General features: G+C 43.5%; 1 protein-coding gene across 8 annotated transcripts in view; it reads left to right on the top strand.

Moving 5' to 3' along the window:
* The window catches only part of SLC20A2 (solute carrier family 20 member 2), a 72,292-nt gene that overhangs the window by 34,600 nt on the left and 16,097 nt on the right, over positions 1 to 21,595 (top strand). For 7 of the 8 annotated variants that reach the window (XR_012639214.1, XM_074950359.1, XM_074950354.1 and 4 more), the window contains exons 3-8: positions 766 to 906; positions 2,393 to 2,478; positions 6,930 to 7,026; positions 9,565 to 9,681; positions 10,239 to 10,445; positions 12,401 to 12,992. Coding sequence is in view for 7 of the 8 variants with exons in the window: in XM_074950359.1 (XP_074806460.1) it covers positions 766 to 906; positions 2,393 to 2,478; positions 6,930 to 7,026; positions 9,565 to 9,681; positions 10,239 to 10,445; positions 12,401 to 12,992 (1,240 nt within the window). In the remaining variant the exon portion in view is untranslated. Of the gene's footprint in view, positions 1 to 765; positions 936 to 2,392; positions 2,479 to 6,929; positions 7,027 to 9,564; positions 9,682 to 10,238; positions 10,446 to 12,400; positions 12,993 to 21,595 lie in introns of those variants that run through there. The other variant, XM_074950360.1, reaches the window with a different exon arrangement.

Raw genomic sequence — 21,595 nt, 5'->3', positions numbered from 1 at the left:
AGGGTTAAAAAAAGAACTAGATACGTTCATGGAGGATAGGTCCAACAACGGCTATTAGCCAGGATGGGCAGGGATGGTGTCCCTAGCCTCTGTTTGCCAGAAGCTGGGAATGGGCAACAGGGGATGGATCACTTGATGATGACCTGTTCTGTTCATTCCCCCTGGAGCACCTGGCATTGGCCACTGTCAGAAGACAGGATACTGGGCTAGATGGACCTTTGGTCTGACCCAATTTGGCCGTTCTTATGTTTGCCTTGTATGCTTGAGGGTATCAGCAGTCGTTACCGAAAGTGAGGTTTTTTTCCCCCAGCAACCACTCTTATGCTTGTTAGCTCTGACTCTATGCACAAACTGATCAAATGGGTCATAAAGGTTAAAAGATACCCAAAAGCAGCACCGCTGTAGTAAAACACTTCTGTGCCACCCCAATGTCCCGTTAGCCTGAACTAGACAACAGGACAGACTTGAACTAAAGATAAACCTGGTCCGTAAATATTGGAGTGGTCAGGAAGTGCTGTTTGTAAGACAGAATCTCAAGGAGATGTGAAGTTCAGAGGTAAGCTGTGTCAATGTGTCCTTCTAGAGGCTGACGGAACGTCATAAAGAACGTTTTGTTCAAGTTTCTATTGTGGGTGCAGGGAGTAGGCAGCCCTGGGAGAGGAATGTGAGCATGTGGTTGAGAGAGCCATGCAGTACACTGTTGTTATTGTTGGTGCTATTATCATTGTTTATATCTGATATTTTCCCCCCACCTTCAACTTCTAGGTTCTGCTGTTTGGCAGCTGATTGCCTCTTTCTTGAAACTCCCAGTATCTGGGACCCACTGCATAGTAGGTGCTACCATTGGATTCTCACTTGTTGCGATCGGTACGCAGGGTGTTCAGTGGATGCAGCTTGTCAAGATTGGTAATTGACATTTCCTTTTATGCGTGAGGGTATGTGGAAAATCATGCACTGACTGCATACAGAAATACTCTTTCATGATTTTAATGTGCTGTATTTAACTTCTATCCCCCTCAAATCCTGTTGTTCAGAAGGCATGTGTGTGTCATGTTCACTAAGGGCTAGAGAATGACTTGAGGCACAGTCCAGAGCAAGGGGTGGTGTGTAAACTGCATCACCCCAGAAGTAGCTCTTGGAGACTTTGTTCCTCAGGGGCATTCCCTGGGCTGACGGTTCCTCCCCTGCTAACTCCCAAGGGGTAGTACTTCTGGTGGTAGCTGATACCAACAGCAAATTTTGACATCTCCCTTCTCTTCTCTCCTCACACACACACAGGCTCAGCTGCACTGGCCAGCAAATGAGGGGTGGAGCCAAGGTGCCCCTCACCCCCCCCCCACACCCTTGCTCCAAGGAGGGGAGTAAGCATTCATGCAGCACCCACCTACGCTTGAGCCCCTGGTCCCAAGATCTAGGGTAGCCCCTGTAGGAGTTTAAGGGGGTTCTTACTACTGTGCATGGGCACTTAGTCCAAGTCACACTCTAGCCCTATGTTTGTTTTTAGGGAGACGGTACTAGCGAACCACAGGGGCATTTGACTAATTGAAACTACAATTTTTAAAAAATTCGGTTCTTATATTTTTGTTGAAGGTAAAATAGCCAAAAGGCAAGCGTGAAACATCAGTGTGCACAAAACTTTTACACTGAGAAGTCTGTTCTTAAAACCACATGTCTCAAACCGTAAGCACTCTTGGGTGGGATTTTCAGAAGCATTCAGCACTGGCTTAACTCTGCTCCCAGGGAAAGCAGTGGGAGTTTTACCCCTGACTGCAGTGGGAGAAGAGCCAGGTCAGCTCTGAGCACTTTTGACAATTGTAAAAAAAATTATTTGCCTTGTCAAAACATAGACAGAACTCAGATCACACAGTATATTCTGTAACTTGTTGCAATAAATGTTGGCCCTGACCCTGACCCTGTGAGTTGCCCCTAACGGGCAGATCCCTGTGCCTGCACTGAGTCCCGCTGAATTCAGTGGGGCTCCAAACGGGAACAGGGGTCTGCTCACCCACAGCAGCTTTCAGGATTCAGGGCCATAAAGATTAACCAAAGATCAGGATTCTTACTCCGATAGCTTTCAGCCATGGAAATTCTTGTGAGTGGTGCAGTTTCTGTAATTCCAGTGTTATTCTGGAAATCCCCTGCGTGAGATTTTCAGAAGTGCTTAGCATTAGTAAAACTCCCATCAACTTCAGTGGGAGCTGACGTAAGCCAGTGCTGAAAGCTTTTGGAAATCCTAGGAGAGCACCCAAGCTATATAATCACAATGCCAGCTGTGCGAGAAGAATCAACATAAACATTGTCCATTGGTTATTTTCCTGTTTGATAAATACAGAACTTCCTCAGTTACATGGGATGTTACCACTTATTGTTTGTTATATCTTTTTTTCCTCAGTTGCCTCTTGGTTTATTTCCCCACTGTTATCTGGTTTGATGTCTGGACTGCTGTTTCTGCTGATTAGATTCTTAATTTTAAAGAAGGTAAGGGGCTAGCAACTCTCCACTCCAGTGCATGGAGGTCATGACTGCTGTACTGCTGGCTGTGCACCATTTGGTTGTTGACATTTCCAAGGAGTTAAAAGGGTGCTATGTAAATCTAAAGTATTAATTTTAGTATACACTACTTCACTGGGACATGACGTATTGGAATGGCTGCTTTATCAGCATATCTCCTTGAAAATGGCTTTGCACAATGATGATACATTATAATGAATGCTGCTTAACCAGGACAGCACTAGCATAACCTTTATTTAATAGGAGTGAATTAGCTAGTGCCAAGTAACAAAACAGAGTTTAACAGGTGTGAAATTCTAAGCTCTGGTTTTCTGATACACCAGAAGTCAAAAAAAGATGTATGTTATCCTGGGTACTCAGGAAGCCTCAATCAGTGGCAGCTGGGTTTCAGTGGCTTCAGTTGAGTGAGGGCAGCAGCATCCCAGAAGCAATAAACCAAATATTTCCACATTATGGAATTTACAAGCTCTGTCTGCATTTGTTTGCAAACCAGCAGTACTTGAAGTCAGTTGCTACTTTATTATCATTTTCTGCCTCCCTCAGATCTTCTAATCTGCTGTGGCCCAAATGTGGGATGCAATGTCACACAGACCCAAAACGAGGAGAACAAAAACCATTCAGGAAATTTAAATAGATGCAGTATTAATTCCTTTGGCACAAGTAACTCTTCAGTAACCTCAGCTTCTTCATCCTTTATTTCTAATATAAATAAATGTCAACAATAAAAGTTGGGAGATGCCACATTTGTGTGGGATGTGGAGAACTTTGGGATTAAAATGCATGTCAGCCTGGATCCCACCGTTCGGTGACAGGTGCCTCATGTGTGAGGCCAGAGTGTTTTTGTATAGCAGTGTCTGTCCGGGCTGTGCATGCCTCCTCGTGCTCCCATATGAGGGTAAAACGGATGGGATGGTCACGACCCTCCGCTCAGTTCCCTCGCATTTGGCAGTGAGATAGAACCTGGTGAGCATCCAACCCGCTAATTCTAAGCTTTGGCTAAACCTTCTACAAGCAGTCAGAACTCTTCTGATTCTTACACATACAACTGCCATGATCTAGATCAACTCATCTGGACTGAGTATTATTGGTTAGGCCCCCTTCCTTCACACCCCCACATTACATTTCCCCCCATCTTCCATACAAGGTTACTTAGCATGGTGGACTCAAAACCGGCGGGCTTCAAACCCTGTCCATCCTGCAATGGTCTAATTCCACAGAAAGATGTACACAGTGTTTCTTCTGCCTAGGAGAGTCACATACACTGAGCAGATGTTTGTGCCTATCCTTCAGTGGTCACCGCCATGGAAAGGCCTGCCAGCTTCACTTACAAGGCTCAGCTGCCACCAACCTTGTCTGGGTACTGACCAGTCCAATGCCAGTCCTAAGAGCCAGCCTATTCATGTGGTATGCTGCCACTGCCCTGTTCGGGTTACTGGGGTCCACCATCCATGTATTGAGAAGGTCAACTGGTGATCAAAGTAGCCTTGCAAACAGTTATGGATGTCTTCGACACAAATGGCCAGGTCTGTGGCCGCTGTAATAACAGTGCATGGAACACTATGGCTCCAGGTACTGGGAGGTATAGGCCACAATCGAGGATTCGTAGAACTGTCTAGCGAGCAGATAGTGCTCTACGCTCATTAAGACTTGTGATCCTGCACGAGACTCTAGCAGACAAGAAGCTGCATACTTTGGATGTGTCCAGAACTTTGCTTTATTTTCTTAATAGGCCCAACGCTTTCTGGCTGTCTCTCTCCCTGTTTGTGGCCATTTATGGCAGCCATCAAAAGGCCAAACCATCTAGTGATAGACAGCCTCCAAATGGATCACAATGTGTGTTTCTGCCTTCTATCAGATGGCTGGCGAGTCTCTCCTTCTGAACATCAATGCACACTCTACCAGGCCACAGGCAGCCTCTTCTGCCTGCTACAGGAACATTCCAGTCTCTGAGATCTGCAAGGCTGCAGGCAAGCCACTGACTCCTTTTAAACATTATGCCTTTGACAGGACAGCCAGGTGAGGTGCCAAGCTCAGGAGAGCAGTACTGCTACCACTGTTTGACTGATGCAGCTGGAACGCCTCACTCCTACCATCCAGCGTAGATGCTGCTTGCCAGTCACCTGTAGCGGGATCTACAATGACACGTACTCGAAGAAGAGAAAATGGTTACTTGGCCTAGTGTAACTCTGGATCTTTGAGATGTTGTGGTCAGCGTGGAACCTGTGACTCATCCTCAGCTGCCAAAGGAACCATGAGGGAACAGAGAATCATAGAAAATCAGGGTTGGAAGGGACCTCAGGAGGTCATCTAGTCCAACCCCCTGCTCAAAGCAGGACCAACCCCCAACTATATCATCCCAGCCAGGGCTTTGTCAAGCCGGGCCTTAAAAACCTCTAAGGATGGAGATTCCACCATCTCTAGGGAAGCTATTCCAGTGCTTCACCACCCTCCTAGTGAAATAGTGTTTCCTGATATCCAACCTAGACCTCCCCCACTGCAACTTGAGACCATTGCTCCTTGTTCAGTCATCTGCCACCACTGAGAACAGCCAAGCTCCATCCTCTTTGGAACCCCTTTTCAGGTAGTTGAAGGCTGCTATCGAATCCCTCCTCACTCTTCTCTTCTGCAGACTAAATAACCCCAGTTCCCTCAGCCTCTCCTGGTAAGTCATGTGCCCCAGCCCCCTTATCATTTTCGTTGCCCTCGACTGGACTCTCTCCAATTTGTCCACATCCCTTCTGTAATGGGGGCCCCAAAACTGGATGCAATACTCCAGATGTGGCCTCACCAGTGCCGAATAGAGGGGAATAATCACTTCCCTTGATCTGCTGGCAGTGCTCCTACTAATGCAGCCCAATATTCCGTTAGCCTTCTTGGCAACAAGGGCACACTGTTGACTCATATCCAGCTTTTCATCCACTTCATATCCAGGTCCTTTTCTGCAGAACTGCCGCTGAGCCAGTTGGTCCCTAGTCTGTAGTGGTGCATGGGATTCTTGCATCCTAAGTGCAGGACTCTGCCCTTGTCCTTGTTGAACCTCATCAGATTTCTTTTGGCCCAATCCTCTAATTTGTCTAGGTCACTCTGGCCCCTATCCCTACCCTCCAGCATATCTACTGCTCCCCCCAGCTTAGTGTCATCTACGAACTTGCTGAGGGTGCAATCCATCCCATCATCCAGATCATTAATAAAGATGTTGAACAAAACCGGCGCCAGGACTGACCCATGGAGCACTCTGCTTGATACTAGCTGCCAACTAGACGTCGAGCCATTGATCGCTACCCGTTGAGCCCGACGATCTAGCCAGCTTTCTATCCACATTATAGTCCTATTCATCCAATCCATACTTTTTTAACTTGCTGGCAAGAATACGGTGGGAGATCATATCAAAAGCTTTGCTAAAGGGAGAGGGAGAGTCTCGGCCGACCTACCCTTTATGCCCTGGCATGAGGAGGCACAGTGTACATGCACAGCCCCAACAGATCCTGCTATTCGAAAAAACTCTGGTCTTGTGCATGTAAGATACATGCAAAACTACAGTGAGACCCCCATGACTACAGCATCTCAAAGAACTGTAACAGTAGGGTAAATAGCCGCTCTTTACAGTGAACAGTATTACTTGTGAGGCACACAAGGATTTATTTGAATTTCCACTGTTACACTCATCTGCTACATTTATACATGTGACTGTCAATATGCTACTCCGATTTAATACAGTTACATATTTAGCACATGCAGAAACCTTTGTCAGCAGATGATAACATTCAGTGTACACTTGGTTTTAAACAGAGAGGCTAGAAATATGTTTTTAGAAATCACTGAATAGGTCACTGCAGTAATACCAGTAATACCTAGAGCCCTACCAAGATCAGGGCCCCATTGAGCTAGGTTCTGTACAAACACACAGTGAGAGAGAGTCCTTGCCCCAAAGAGCTTAGAGTCTAAATAGACAAGACACATAAATGGATGGGAGGGTAAATAGAGACACAGAGAGATGAAGTGACCTGCCCAAGGCCATTTAACAGGTCAGTGGCAGAGCCAGGAACAGAACCTAGGTCTCCTGACTGCAGTCCACGAGACAATACTGCCACCAATAAATTTAAATTACTTACCATTGAACTGCTATGGTGGCTGCCTTCCCCAAGCTGCTATCCTATTTGTGATTGGAGGCACCACTGCTATGAAAGTAGGTTTTATGAGTAATCATACAGACCCAAATCTTTTCCTCAGCATCTACCCAGGGTAACTGGGCTGGAGAGTAGGGAACACAGTGGTTGGAAGTAGGGGGCGAAAAGCCAGAAGATCCATCCACCTGATTGTGGGGGTGGGTGATTTTTTTTGCTCAACCTTTGCTAGTCCTGTTTCTTGTGTACATAACAAACCCATGTGACTTTTCCTCTTTACTCATTATTATGCAGGAAGACCCTGTACCCAATGGTCTTCGTGCACTTCCAGCGTTCTATGCTGCTACAGTAGCAATTAATGTGTTTTCCGTCATGTACGCAGGGGCACCAGGTGAGTCCAATCTCTTGCATGTGAAGTCCAGAAGGAAAGCTTTGTTCTGCCATGCATTAGTATTAATTCATTTTGTATTTGCTAACAAGTCCTGATGTGCACTGTTGAATAAAAATAAAAACTTAATGCATGTTTAATTCTTACGTTAACAAATAATACAGGCAAAGGATTCGTAGATCTCGCTCCGTTAGTCTCCCAGAACCTTAATGGTTGTCTTGTTTTTTAAAATACAGATTTATGACAATCTGAAGATCAAGCAGTCTGTTCAGGGGGTTTTATCTTTTTACCCTTAGCTCCATTGCTGCCCCCTTCTCTGTCACTTGGAGGCACAGGACCAGCCCACTTGGATTCTTTCAGGATGTTTTGCCAACGGGGACACAGTGCTGCAGTCCCTCTAATGCTGCTTGGGTGTTGTGAGAGTGATCAGACTTTTAAAAACTGCAGTTAGCAGCCCAGATCCTCAGCTGGTGTAAATTGGCATACCCAATGGAGCTACATTGTTGAGGGTCTGACCCAGTGTATCTAAATTCATTTCCTTTATTTTCCCCTCAAGATAAGAAACTGTCCACAGCTGGTGTAGCATTAAGGCAGCTGCTTTGAGGGTGTGTCTATATTACAACGACACTATTACGGTGCTACGTCCCCGTAGCTATGTTGGCATGAGCCAGTAGTGTAGAGGCAGCTTACTCCGACAGGAGTTTTCCCGTTAGTGTAGGAACAGCATCTCCCAGAACGATGGTGGCTACATATGATGGAAGCGTTCATCCCTCGACGTAGCTGCATCTACATAGGGGGCTAGGGCAGAATAGTGAGAGGTGTGGTTTTTCACAGTCCTGACCAACGTAGCTATGTTGACTGAACTTTTAAGTGTAGACCAAGCCTCAGATAGTACGTGGAAGGGACTGGGGATTCTGAGGGGGATACTGATGGATAGTACTGTAACTATTCCCTTCTCTTAATTGGATTGGTGCACATGCTGTTTAAGGATCACCAGAAATGTTCCTTTCTAGTTCAGTTCACAGCGTGTCAGCCAGGCATTCTGCAGTGGCTTGATAAACAATGTAAACAAAAGAGTAATCTTAACATTCTTCCTTTCCTGTCACGCTTTCTGAAATATATAAATGAAGGGCGAGGTCTGTTTTAGACACAGCAAAATAAGTAATCAGACTCCAAGGCCCCTGTTCTGTAAGCTCTTACACAGGTGCTTAAGTTAAGCATGTGAGTGTTCCCACAGTTTTCAAGATAAACACAAAGGTAAGTGTTTGCAAGATCAAGGCCCAAGTTCTTTCTTTCTTTAGGGCCTGATCCTGCAACTCCTAAATACATAATCAAATTGAGCTTGCTCAAGATGCCCTATTGACTTCAGTGAGGCTACTCATGTGAGTACGAGTTACTCACATGATTGAGGATTGCAGGATTGAAACCTTAGTGAGCAAGGCACTCAGGTGGCCTATTAAGCAGATGTTGAGGTGAGCATCAGGGTTTATTGTCCAAAGCAAAGATTTACCGTAGTGGACAATATGTCTTGATGTATGCTAAAATACTGATGTTCGCACTCATTATGGGACTGGTCCAGCACCAGTGATGTTGATTGGAATTTTGCACTGACTTCTATGGGAGTAGGAGCAGGGCTTATGTGTATTGTTGCAGAAATCCTAAGGACCAAGTCTTAAAACCTGTGCATGCCATCTTAGGACTTCAAATATCCCATTGTGCAACCACACGAGTCAGGGTTACCTATGGATGTGTGGGTGAACCTGACCATCCCTCTCGCATGGGTTACCAGGAGGCTGTGGACTGAGGACATTTTGCATATAGTGCAGATGACCTGATGATGTTACTTCCTTTGGTGACAGTAACAAAAAGCTGCTGTTCTCTAGTGGACAATCCCCAGAGGGGGAGACAACACCCACTTTGCCAGTGTTACTACCTTAACACCAACTTTCTTCTGCATCTCAGGGTATATACATGCCTAAATAGTACCCAAGAAAATACTCATGAAAGTATGGCCCCCAAATCTCTAAGTGTTGAGGCTGACAACAACTGAGAATCTGTAACACTCAAGCCTGTACATTTTTAAGAGTCTTTTCTTTATTCTTTTAGTCAGTGTAAATAAAGGAGTTGCACTGAATATTCTCAAGTGAAATTCCTGTTCCGATGCATTTATTTTCAGTATAGTTTGTAAATCCACTTCAAACGTTAACTTTCTAACCATAGAGAAATAGTTCGTTCTTGACCTCAGTGTATGGCATTTGCTAAATAAGTGAAATTTCATTTTTGCCATAATTGAGGTCTTAATTGGCCAAACTGACCCTTTTCAAAAGGTTTAACCCTTCCCTTGTACAGGCTTGCTGCATCAAAACAGAACTCCAGCCCTGCTGAAAGAGCTTATTGGCTACCAAGATGTGGGGTTCAATTTTGTTACAGGTGCAGCAGAAGTAGGCAGTGTGTTATCTTTAGTTCTGAAGCCGTAATATTTTAAGGAACTGACATTTTTGCACATTAACCTTTAACTTTCTTCTTCTTTTCTCTTCACAGTGCTAGGACTGGTACTTCCTATATGGATAATAGTCCTAATATCATTTGGTATAGCTATAGTATTTGCTGTTCTAGTGTGGATTTTTGTATGTCCATGGATGAAGAGAAAAATAGCAAGTAAGTATTTGGTAGATGAAATGCAAGTGGTGTAAAATCCCTTGTGAACTTGAATATATTCTATTTTAGGTTTTAAAATATAGGTGTTAAAGGAAAGAAAAAGAATTTGCACAGTGTATTTAAACCATTTCTTTTATTTTACTGTAAAGTTAAACTAATCAAGGCTTTTTGTTTTACAATAGGTTTTTAACTTAAAACAAAACTACCTTGTGATGTCCGCTGAATGGGGTTGCAGAGTTTAAAAAATAAAGTTTCAGATTGCATTAGTAAATTGGAGGACTTCAATAACATCACCTAGTGAACTTGTAGATAGGCACAAGGCATTTTCATGGTTCTCAGAGAGGCAAATTAAGATAAATATGCTAGTAATAAATTCCCATGAAAGAATGTATGTCTAGATTAATTAACAAAACAGAAACCAAACGACTCAAGGTGCTGTATTCGAGTTTATATTTTTAATGATACTGGCATTTTGTTAGGAATACCAGCAGTAATATAGATAAGTTTGAATAACCCGAACCATCCAATTTAGAATTGTAACCCTGGCATTTCCTTAGGCCAGTTAAAGAAAGAAGCCGCCTTGTCAAGGATATCGGATGAAAGTCTTGATAAAATTCAAGAGGAGGAGACACCTGTTTTTAAAGAGCTTCCTGGAGTCAAAGCAACTGATGAGAGCACAATTCCCCTCACTGGCCCAATAACAGAAGCTGCTGGAGTGTCAGATAGCAGCATAGCAAATGGAAACCATCCCCGTGTGCCATATGGTAAGAAAACGTGTGAACTGTCTTATCTTTCCATTGTGTTGATGGGTTATCTTCGTCGTGGGCATGTGTTACATCCATCTATATTAAGTATAATTTTCCTTGTAACTTAAAATTTCTTACAAACCCTTCCTCTCACCATGCACACACTTGTATGTTTTCCAACAGCAGTTCATGTTAGCAATTTTTTTGCTTGCTCACAACTTAGTGAAAATATTCTCTTTTTTGAGGTAAGTTTTCCAAAGATGATTTAAAAAACAGAGGACATGTTGTTCGGCAGTATTTGAGTTTTATATACAGCTGAAAAAGGATATTCTTCTATTCCTAATAATACTTACTTCCTATTCTTAAAACCACATTTTAGAAGGCAGAGAGTACAAAAGCAGCTGAACTATAAAAGTTCAAATTTAGCATGGAAATTCAGAGTATACTGTTCTAGCTAGTTTCGGAAAATTTTGGGCTTGAGTTTACAAATTTATGACCATTTGGAGTATATCCACTAGAAGACTCTCACTTACAAGTCCACACATAGATAAAGTATCTATGCGTGTAATAAAGCTCTCGTTTGAAGCCCTGATTCTGCAAGCTGGTTTGTGTGGATGGATCCCTGTGCTCACACAGAGCCACATTGACTTTGATGGGCCTCTACATGGATGCAAGGGTTTGTCCATGCGGCATGGTGCAGTTGATATGGTTATGGCCTAAGTGTGCAGTGCATATAAGTAAATGCAGTTTTTCACAATTAAGAGGCACATTCGGCTGAGTGGTGCCTATTAGCTAGTCAGCTGGGAGTTTTTCTTTTTCTCATTGACACCGAAGCAGTGTCTATACTGACCTGTATAATTACTATTAATAGTGGACCATTTGATCTTGTGAGAACAAACTAATTGGATATATTACCTCCATAAATGTATACTACCACTACAGACCTTTTTTAAAATAAAACAAAACAACAACATTTTAATGTTGAATAGTTAAAATCCCCAAAGTGAGGAAATGGAAAAGTTAAGGTGTCTTCAGTAATGTTAACTTAGCCACTCTGTGAATCCTGTAATCTACATTTAATGTAAACATGTGTAGACAAGCATACGATATAGCTAAAAATAGCTGTGTCACTATGTTTATTATGTTAATAGAAGTAAAAAATACAGGATATTCAATATGTTGATTAACATTTCTTTAGCAGCTTTAACTTATCCATTTCTGAACTTTTAACTGGGCAACATTAACAACTTTATTTGTAATACTTTTAGAGTGCCCACAATAATATGCTTTTATTGATAAGCTTTGGGGTTCTGTTTATGGAGTCTGTACAATCAATGCTCCCAAAATCCAGTGATTGACTACCAGTAAAGTTGCATGGCACTTATTATTTATTTAGTGTAAAATTTTCAAACACACCTAGATCTCCATTTTCAAAAGTGACTTAGGCTAGGTGCTTTTGAACATTTTCCCCTTACTCTGAAGAAACCCATAGTCAGAGGACTGTTCCTGTCCTGGAATGCTTACAATCTAAATGGACAAGCCAAACAAAGGCGAGTTGGAAAGAAGTATTTACTACCATTTTAGAAATGGGTAATTCAGGCATAGAGAGATTATGGGTAGAATTTTAAAAGTTGCCTTGTGTTAGGCACCCAAATTCTAGTCTAAGGCACTTGCCCAAAGTCACACAGCAGGTCTGTGGGAGATCTGGGACTTGAGCAAAGACGTATTGAGGCACAGATTAGTGCCTTAACCATAAAACTATCCATACTCCCAGCTGTAGACATTCCCTTAAAAGTTATCCATGTTTGTTTTGAAATTGATCAATGCAATCATGTATCCGAGATGAACTTCTGTATCATATACTGCAGATGGCTGTCCCTTCAGCCATTTACACCTTGTTTCGGTGTCTTGCCAAGCATAGAACTTTCATATTTCATATGATAGAAATAAAATCTGACCATCTGTCTTTACAGGAAGGGCTTTTTCTATGACGCAAACCACCATGAAATCTCCTGTTTCCAATGGCACTTTTAATTTTGATGGCGGTCATGTGAGGAGCGATGGCCAGGTGTATCACACAGTGCATAAAGACTCAGGATTGTACAAAGACTTGCTACACAGAATACATCTGGACAGGGCAAACAACGATAGGCCCTCACAAGAAAACAATTACAAGATACTGCGTCGCAACAACAGTTACACTTGTTACACAGCTGCCATCTGTGGAATGCCAGTACATGCATCCTTCAAGGCAGTTGATACATCAACCCCAGAAGACAGTGAAAAGTTGGTGGGAGACACAGTGGCCTATTCTAAAAAGAGAGTTCGCTATGATAGCTACTCCAGCTACTGCAATGCTGTTGCTGAGGCAGAGATTGAGGCAGACGAAGGTGGTGTGGAAATGAAGTTGGCATCGGACCTAGCAGATCCTAACCAACTCCCAGAAGATTCTGTAGAAGAGGAAAAGGAGGAGAAGGACACGTCTCAGGTCCACCTCCTTTTTCACTTTCTCCAGATCCTAACAGCCTGCTTTGGATCTTTTGCCCATGGCGGTAATGATGTCAGGTAAGTGTGTGAGAACTCACAAGCTGAGTGCTTTTTAATTGAACTCAGTGCTTGGAGAATTATTTGGCACCCAGGAGGGGTGTATGTAAGCTCTGTGACATAATTGCTTTGCTATAGAATCTTACTACACTGATATAGCCAATGTTTCTAAAGACTTGGGCTGTTCAATTAATATTTTCTTTCCCCATAACAGTAACCTCTTTTCTATTCTATGCTAAATTGTTCAAGTTTTGGTGAACTGTAGCACATGGAGGCCCCTGCCAGGGAACAGGGCCCTGTTGTGTGGTAGATTCTGTATAAACAAGCAAAACAAAGACAGTCCTTGCCCTCGGGAGCTATTTTTACTCAGAGATTGGAGCCCATCAGCAAATGAGAAGTTTAGACAATTTTTGTCAATGTACTTAGATTGAAGTTAATCTTTCATCATGGTGCCCAATCATTCAGTGTGTTCAAGTCATATAGAATTTCTCTGTTCTCATTTTACTAACCAAAACAGCATCACCAGCTCGCTGTCTACTTCTTCCAAAGCTTTGGGGGGTGGGAGGGAGACTTCCCAAGGTGCAAATGGGGCCCACCAGGGAGTTGTTGCCTCTTGTGCATTTGAAAATATCCCGCTTAGTAATGCTGGTCCCAGTGCTAAACTGTGGGGCACCCTACTCTTAACCTCTCTCCACTCTGAAGATCAAACATTCTGTTAGAAACTGGCTACAGTTTGTGTTGGCGGGTAAAGAGTTAACATGAAAACCAAACTTTGAGTCTTCTTCTGACACCTTTATTCATGGGGAATAGCATTTTACTCCCATTCATTTCAATGAGACCACTTGTAGAGTGGTATCTCAGCTAGCATGATCTCCAGAGTCTGCACTTCTGTAGGAGAAAAGACGTGGCTCAGACTCTCTACAGTCTGACTTGTTGCACTTGATAGTTTAATCCCTTCATATAATTGTTCATTTTGACTAGATTCATACTTTGTTCTGGGATCCACTTTATTGCCCCACTTTGCCCATTTCAGAATATTTTTGGAATGTGGTTGTGGGAGATAAGCAAATATTTAAGTGGTTTTAAATGGCTGCGTATACTATAGTACATTCATTTTTTTAGACTGACTTGCTACTGTAGCAATGATCCAGGAGTGCATTTTGCTCTTCCATGTCACGTAAGGCTGGTCCATAGATGTGGACCCTTATTCCCACACAGCCCATGCTGAAGTGATTAAGGCTGTGGACGGGTGCTAGGGTCTTCCCATCCATATCAGACTGCAGAGCAGGGGTCAGAGTGTGCACGTTTTTCTCATATACTTTGTTTATTTCAAGGTCTCTTGACTGATAAAATTGCAAGGACAAAACAGACCTCACTTAATTTTGTGCAAGGCATTTATTTAACTGTTGCTTGTTAGCCTATTTTTCCTTAATTCAGTATTGTGTGTTATTTGTATTGTGGTGATGCCTGGAGGCTTCAGCAAAGGCTTGGGGTTCCTTCACGTTAGGCACTGTGTATACATCACAAAAAGATGGTTCAGGGTCTCTGGACTCCAAATCTAAGGCGCTGATCCTGCAGTTGACTGCATGTGGGTGTATTCCTCCCTACATCTCTGCGGAGCCCCATTGACTTCACTGAAACCCAGTGCAAATGCAGGAGTGTGTCCATGTGCAGTCGGCTGCAGGATCAAGGCCTGAGTGTAGGAGTATATCCCAAGCAGTGTTTGGGATAAGCACTGCAAGAACTGGCAAACTTGTATATATCTCACCAACTCTTCTGGTTTCTCTCCCCCCCCCCCCCCCAATGTTGAAAAAAGGTCCCCTCAATGTCAATAATGAAGCTTTCTTAGGAATTAGACTAGTGGGGACTGGTTGCGAGAGCTTTAAACCAGGACAAAAGGGTAGAATAAGGTGACAGGAGTCAAAAAGGCAGCGTAGCAGGGGATGGCTTAGGAAGGGGAGAGGGAATAGGACACCAAAGTGGGATCTAGGCAGTAAATACAGAGTTGTACTGGACAATACCAGAATAGAAACCCTTTAAAATAAAAAGGGAGGGATGTGAGAAAGGCAGAGTCACATGGAGGCTGAGCAGTGATAGTGGCCAGGAAATTAGGTACCCATGTGTAATGCAGCATGGGAGTGAAAAGGATAATGAGCTTTTGGGCTGCTGTATTACACACGCAGGCTACTGGCACGGTGCTTCTGATCAGGAAGCCTTTTCTCCCTCTGCGTGGCTTGTGCCCCTAGGTTGCAGGAAGTGGCCATGAGTAGGATGTGTGCTGTTGTGTGGTTCGCGTTTTGTCTGGGAAGCTCAGCGCTTCCACTCTTCTTTTGGATTTGTGGTGGCCACTGCTTATGTATATTGTCGGAAACTTATGAGGCTTAGCCAGCTCATTCAGTCTATATATGCCACCTTCCTCCAGCTTTCTTCCTCCTTGTCTTTCTCGCCAACAGAAGTTGGTCCAATAAAAGATATTACCTCCCCTACCTTGTGTCTCTAATGCCCTGGGACCGACATCCTACTCATCCAAGGGAGAGCACGCTCATTTCTGCCAGGTATTAGAATCAATTCCTTGGGGCCGGAGTAAGATAACTTGTGGGGCAATTTCTGGACCTGTGATCTTGCTGCTGAGGCATTTTCCAGTGAAGCGTATGCTGCCCTAGAGAGAACCTTTGACTCATGAGCTGCCTGTTGCATGGCAATTCTTGTGGACTGTTTCTGGTGGATTCTCTCTTGAGATTTCTACACTGCTGCTTCCTGGCTCGACACGGTTTGCTAAAACTGCAGTTTCCCTGAGAACAGAGCTCTCCCAGTTCTCACTTAGTCTCCCCAGGGGAAGGGCACCCTTCTGTTTGGTCTCTCTTTGAGGCAGACGTCTTTCTATTTTTATCACACTCTGCACAAGTCCAAGCTTCCAAAAGGCTGTTGTTAAGCCCCCCAGCACGGCTTGCCAAGGTTAAAGCTGCTTCAGCCCCCTCAGTTCCCGTGGACAAAGCGGACCTGTATCTTTCGTGAACTTTAGAAGGATGTGATTCAGATTCCCAGATAAGAAGCAGCCCCTTGAGTATTGAGCTGTGGAGCCACATCCCTTCAGGCTTGCAAGTTAGCCCCACAGAGGTCGGGAATTTCCACTCTAGCAAGGTAGTGGACTCTCATTTTTCAAGATGTCCTCTAAAGCAATCCAGAGATTTGGAGAAAATAAATCATTTAAGAGACTGTAGTCCCTGTGTCATCTGATGCCTTTTTGAGGTTATCGCCTATACAGCATTTCTAAAATCTGCCTATTCATACCACCAAAACCCTGGGCTAGGCCCTCTCTCACATTCTGACTTCTGCAGCCTTTTTTCTTTTGTCTTCAGCTTCTCGACTTACCTGTTTTCAGTCCTTTACAAATACAGCTGCAAAGCTTCTCTTTCACTCTCTCCCTTTGAATCCTTTTAGCTAACTTCCCTTTCCTTCTGTCGTAAGTTGATCTCTTTATCCACATCTTCAAGGCTCTGCACAGTTCATCTCCTCCCGCTCCCTTTCCGGGCTTTTCACTCCTGTCTTGTCCTCCGTCCCCAAGACTCCCCCTATACTGGAACACCCGCCTGTCGTTTGCCAAGTCTCTTCTGCCAGGCCCTGTCCTACAGACCCCTCAAGTGTGGTAGAGGATAAAAGGGAAGAAGAGGGGAAAAGTTATAAATTATCAGCTGTATGAAGTTTGATGTTCACCCTATTTTATATTTTATTTAAGTGCATTGTAGTGATGTACAGTCTGATTGATAATTACATATAGACTGTAACAACTGATGTCTAATGTGGATTGTATTGTAAACTCCCTGCAGGTCAGTGTTCTCCCATGCTTTGTACATAGTTGATTGGACTTTTGGTACACAGTAAATAAAACCATGGATATGTTCCATGCATTCCGTGATACAGAAGAGACTAGGAGAGACTTTTGATTCAGGCCTTGAAGAGGTTAAATTGGTTTATTGCCTCCCAAGCCAAGTTAGAATGGACTCACCGACCATGATAGCTGAGCCAGGAAATCTGGCCTTGACAGTCCTTCATGATGCATATTTCCACATGCGAATATCATACCAACACCGTAAATAGCTCTGATTTTTGCCTCAGGTTTCGGCATTTGCAGCACTCTGGGCTCCTCTTTGGGCTGACATCAACAGGGATAGTAGCAATAGCGGCTGCCCATTAAAAGAAGCAGAGAGCGATGCTAATACCTTATTTGGCTGGTGGTTTTGTTCAGGCCACCTCCCTGCTGTAAGCTTAAATGTGCTGTGGCAACGACACTGGATCTGTTCCAGGGCCTGGGACTAACTGTGAGCCAGTCCAGGAGCCATGTGACAACGTGGTGCGTGTGTGCTGAATAAAAGCTAAAGAATTTTAAATCCCAGATAAATGCATTAGAACAGAAGCTCTGAAAAAATGTTGTTAAACTTAATTGTTTGGCATGTACAGGTTTCACTGGCTCAGCACTCAGGCACAAGGGGAGCACACGGGACCACTCAGAGGTCAACACAAGAATGAAAAGGGCAGTATGGAAAAAAGATGTGGCCCAGGAGTGTGACTGCATGCAGAGTTGCCACAGTTGTTTGGAGAACTGGCCCCAGACAAGTTGGAAGGGCTGAGGCCCTACTGGCCACCGGAGAGGGCTGTATGCATCTTCCGGAGAGCTGTGGATTTTAATGATCAGGAGCGCAATGCTGTGATATTGTGTGTGATCTAATATTGTGATATTTTAAAAATACCTAACCATCGGTGATGGGAGCACTTGCAGAGATCTGGGATCCAGCTAGGCATTCAGAAATCTGAACTGATGGATGTCCCCAAGAAGCCTCTCAGTACTGTCTCTCCACACAAAGGGGTTCCCCTGCCTGTAGCTGATTTCTGGTGGGGGACCCAGTGATCTAATAACCCACTGGACACCTTTCTAATCCTCTGGCACCATCAGAGGCATGGCGCACAGCTCACCAAGGGCTTGGTCCAAAGCTCACTGAAATTAATAGAAAGACTTCCTCTGAATTCAGTAGGCTATGGATAAGGTCCCCAGGGATGTGATGGATTCTCCATCCCTTGGGGGTCTCTAAAAGAGATGCTCTAGTTTCACCACAAATTACTGGACTTGCTGCAGGAATTCCTGGATGAAATCTAGGGCCTGTGTTCTACATAGAGTCAGATTACAGGATCATACCTGTGTGTGCATTGGGGTGGGGCGGGAAGAGTGTGTCCCTTATTAGCTTATTTCCTCAGATGAGATTGGACGTTTTTCTAAAAGACACATGCTCTGGTTCAAACAGGAATTGATTCAGAGAAGTCCTATGGCCTATGTGTTACACACGAGGGCAGACCAGGCGACCAGAATGGTCTCTTCAGGCTTATATTTATGAGAGAGATTTTCTTTCTTCCCATCTCATCCACAAGGACTGGGAGTGTTGGAGGGGACAGATTCCCTGCTCCACAACGGGTTTCCCGTGTCAGCTGTGGCAACTCAGTCTTCCTGTACCTCAGTTGCCCATCTGTCCAGTGGGGATAATAGTCTTCCCTATTCAGAACTCATTAGGACATCATCTCCTCTGTCTCTGCTGCTGCAAGATGAAATTAGGTTGTCCTATTTCCAGTGCCCTGGTGTGTGAGGCAGAGGGGAACTGGGGTGAGTATCTGTTCCTACTGAAACCAAGTTGCTCATCGTCCTCTCCTCAAGATTCCCTATCAGACTCTGTGGCCAGATGCTGGCACAACAGTCAGATTCCCCTCCTCTCTGCCCCTGCTTAGCAGCAGCCTTCCCAGCCAGACTCCTCTAGGACTAAGCACGGATCAGCAGATTTTGCCGTGCGATACTAGCAGGTAACCCTTTCATTGTGGACTGGGCTTGTTCAAGTCAGAGATACCGTTTGCCAGTGAAAAGTATATTTAATTAAAACTATATTTTAATACAAAAAAGCATCTTTGCTGCTGCAGTTTATGAAGTCTTTTCTTTCTTCTGGCCAATTGCTAGCAGAGCTTTTAAGTGTCAGTGGTGTGTCTCTTACGGATCAGTATGAGCCAGCAATTTACTTGTTCTAAATTTACCTGCTGTTACTTTCAGTGACGCTTTGTTCCTGTATTATGTAACAATATAAAAAGTAGGGACTGCTCAGTTTTCACTACATCCTTCAAGCCAGATTTTCTGCCTGGCCGTACCCCCAATCTGTTTCTGCACCCATAAGATTGGTTAGTGCATTTAGGTACTGGTTAGTGCATTTAGACATCTACTTACCTGTTTGGGCCTGCAAATCTGGTACTTAAACACCTAAATACTTTAATTTGGCCCTACAAACTGTGGGCACTGCAATGAAGTCTTAGTTTAAAAATTGTAAGTGATTCAATCAAGTGACTCTTCCTTCCCGGCAGAATCATTTTTGCAGTCCTACACTACAGGGCTTCCAATCATTTCCTTTGTGCTCCTGTTGACTTGATCATTCTTAGCCATATCTCAAGCATTCACAATGACTCCTTAGAAGATCCTGCAGATTTCGAGCATGTCAGCCTATGGGAATCTTAGAATATTTTTGCTAATTGAAATTACCTTATGTTTTGCTAAAATGAATTAAATCTGCAATCAGTGTGGTGCTTCTAAAAATCAGATTTTTATCTCCATTTTTCAGAGTTTTTACTAATTTAAACCATTTGCTGCTAGGGCCTTTCTCCAAATCACTAAGACTCTTTTACCCAATTTAAAGTCAAACAGTAAAACCACTTTTAAAGTAATACAATTTACCATGCAATTGGAATGTCTCATTTTTTTTGTCATGCATTCCTAAAAGAAACTTCCTTCCTAATCACTGCTCCAGGCCGGTTCTTGGAGTTATTTGCTTGGGATGGAAGTATTCATACTGATCTGTACGCAAAGTCCATTTATGGCAGTGTTTCTCCCATCATTTTAGAGCTTGATTCCTCATGAAATAATGGAGTGAGAGTAAGGGCCTCATTTTAGATGGAAGAAGATACAGGTAGTAGAAAATAATATAGTGAAGAGAATGGCAGGCAAGTGGAGGGTACATGGAAGAAATTAGGGGAAAGATGAACTTGGGACTCTAAGCAATAGATAGACTGGAGAGTGCACGTTTGAGGTGGGCTGGACACATGGTAAGAATGGGAAAAGAAAGACCATCAAAGAGAGCATGTAAGGAAGAGGACAGCCAGAAAGGATGTGAAAGCCCGAGGATATGATGGAAAGACTGTCAAAAGAAGTTTGAAGAGAAAAAGATTAACTCCAACACTTATGAACCCATGCTAAGGGCCAGATGGAGTGGCAAAGAATCATAGGCACCTCTTTCTTCCCCCATGTAAATGGGAAAAAGAGTTGAGAAGTGAAGTGTAAGCATCTCATTTTGCTTCAGTGCTTCCTAGGAGATGCTGAGGACTTTCCACTCCCGGTAACTTTGGTAGAATCAGGCACTAATACTTTATTCCAATGAAAGCTGGGACTCCAGTTTTGAAACAATATAAATGATTAATTCCTAGCCATGGTGGCTTGCCTTGTACAGTTTAAGACCTTAAACCTGTCCCTTGCTCCAGCTGTGTATTTTGGTACTGTGCCAGGAGTAAATATAGCCAGTCCTGGACCCAGGACAAGTGTAACTGTCAATCCCTGGATTCTGCATTCTCAGAATCCTACTCACTATTATCAGTTTGTAAAGAGAGTAGCAGCCTATTAGATTTTAAATCTATTGAATTATGTTTGACTTTTAAAAATTATTTATCTTCCGTTTTGTAATCACTTAGATGTGATTAGAAACTGATAATTACAATGTCGTCTTCCTTTTGTGCTTTCTTGGGTTGGGGTAAGAGAAGTACCAATTAGCAAGTCCTATTGCAACATACCATATCAAGGAAAGTCCTGTACAATCAGTAAAGTATATTTTCCTTGGGTAAGGCAGTTAGTATGCTTTCTTTAGTGGTCTTAGCCTTGGCATTGTGACACAGCATTCATAGAACCCCAGCTTAGCTGTACACTGGGGCCAGATTTCCAAAAGCATTCATTTTACCTTTAGGTACTTAAATGAAGCATGTGACCTGATTTCTCAAAAATATGAACATAAGAACATAGTAAGAACGGCCACATGGATCAGACCAAAGGTCCATCAAGCCCAGTATCCTGTCCTCTGACAGTGGCCAATGGCAGGTGCCCCAAAGGGAATGAACAGACACGTTATCATCAAGTGATCCATGCCCTGTCACCCAATCCCAGCTTCTGGCAAACAGGCAAGGGACCCCATTCCTGCCCATCCTGGCTGATAACCATTGATGGACCTATCTTTCATGAATCTATCTAGCTCCCTTTTGAACCCCGTTATAGTATTGGCCTTCACAACACCCTCTGGCAAGGAGTTCCAGAGGTTGACAGTGTGTTGCGTGAAAAAATACTTTCTTGTGTTTATTTTAAACCTGCTACCTATGAATTTCATTTGGTGGCCCCTTGTTCTTGTATTATGACGAATAAATAACGCTTCCTTATTTACTTTCTCTATACCACTCATGATTTTATAAACCTCTATCATATCCCCCCTTAGCTGCCTCTTTTGCAAGCTGAAAAGTCCCAGTCTTATTAATCTCTCCTCCTAGGAAGCCGTTCTATATCCCTA

The sequence above is a fragment of the Natator depressus genome, chromosome 4, assembly GCF_965152275.1.
Source record: "Natator depressus isolate rNatDep1 chromosome 4, rNatDep2.hap1, whole genome shotgun sequence".
Classification (NCBI taxonomy): domain Eukaryota; kingdom Metazoa; phylum Chordata; order Testudines; family Cheloniidae; genus Natator; species Natator depressus.
This window is presented reverse-complemented; position numbering and strand designations above follow the sequence as displayed.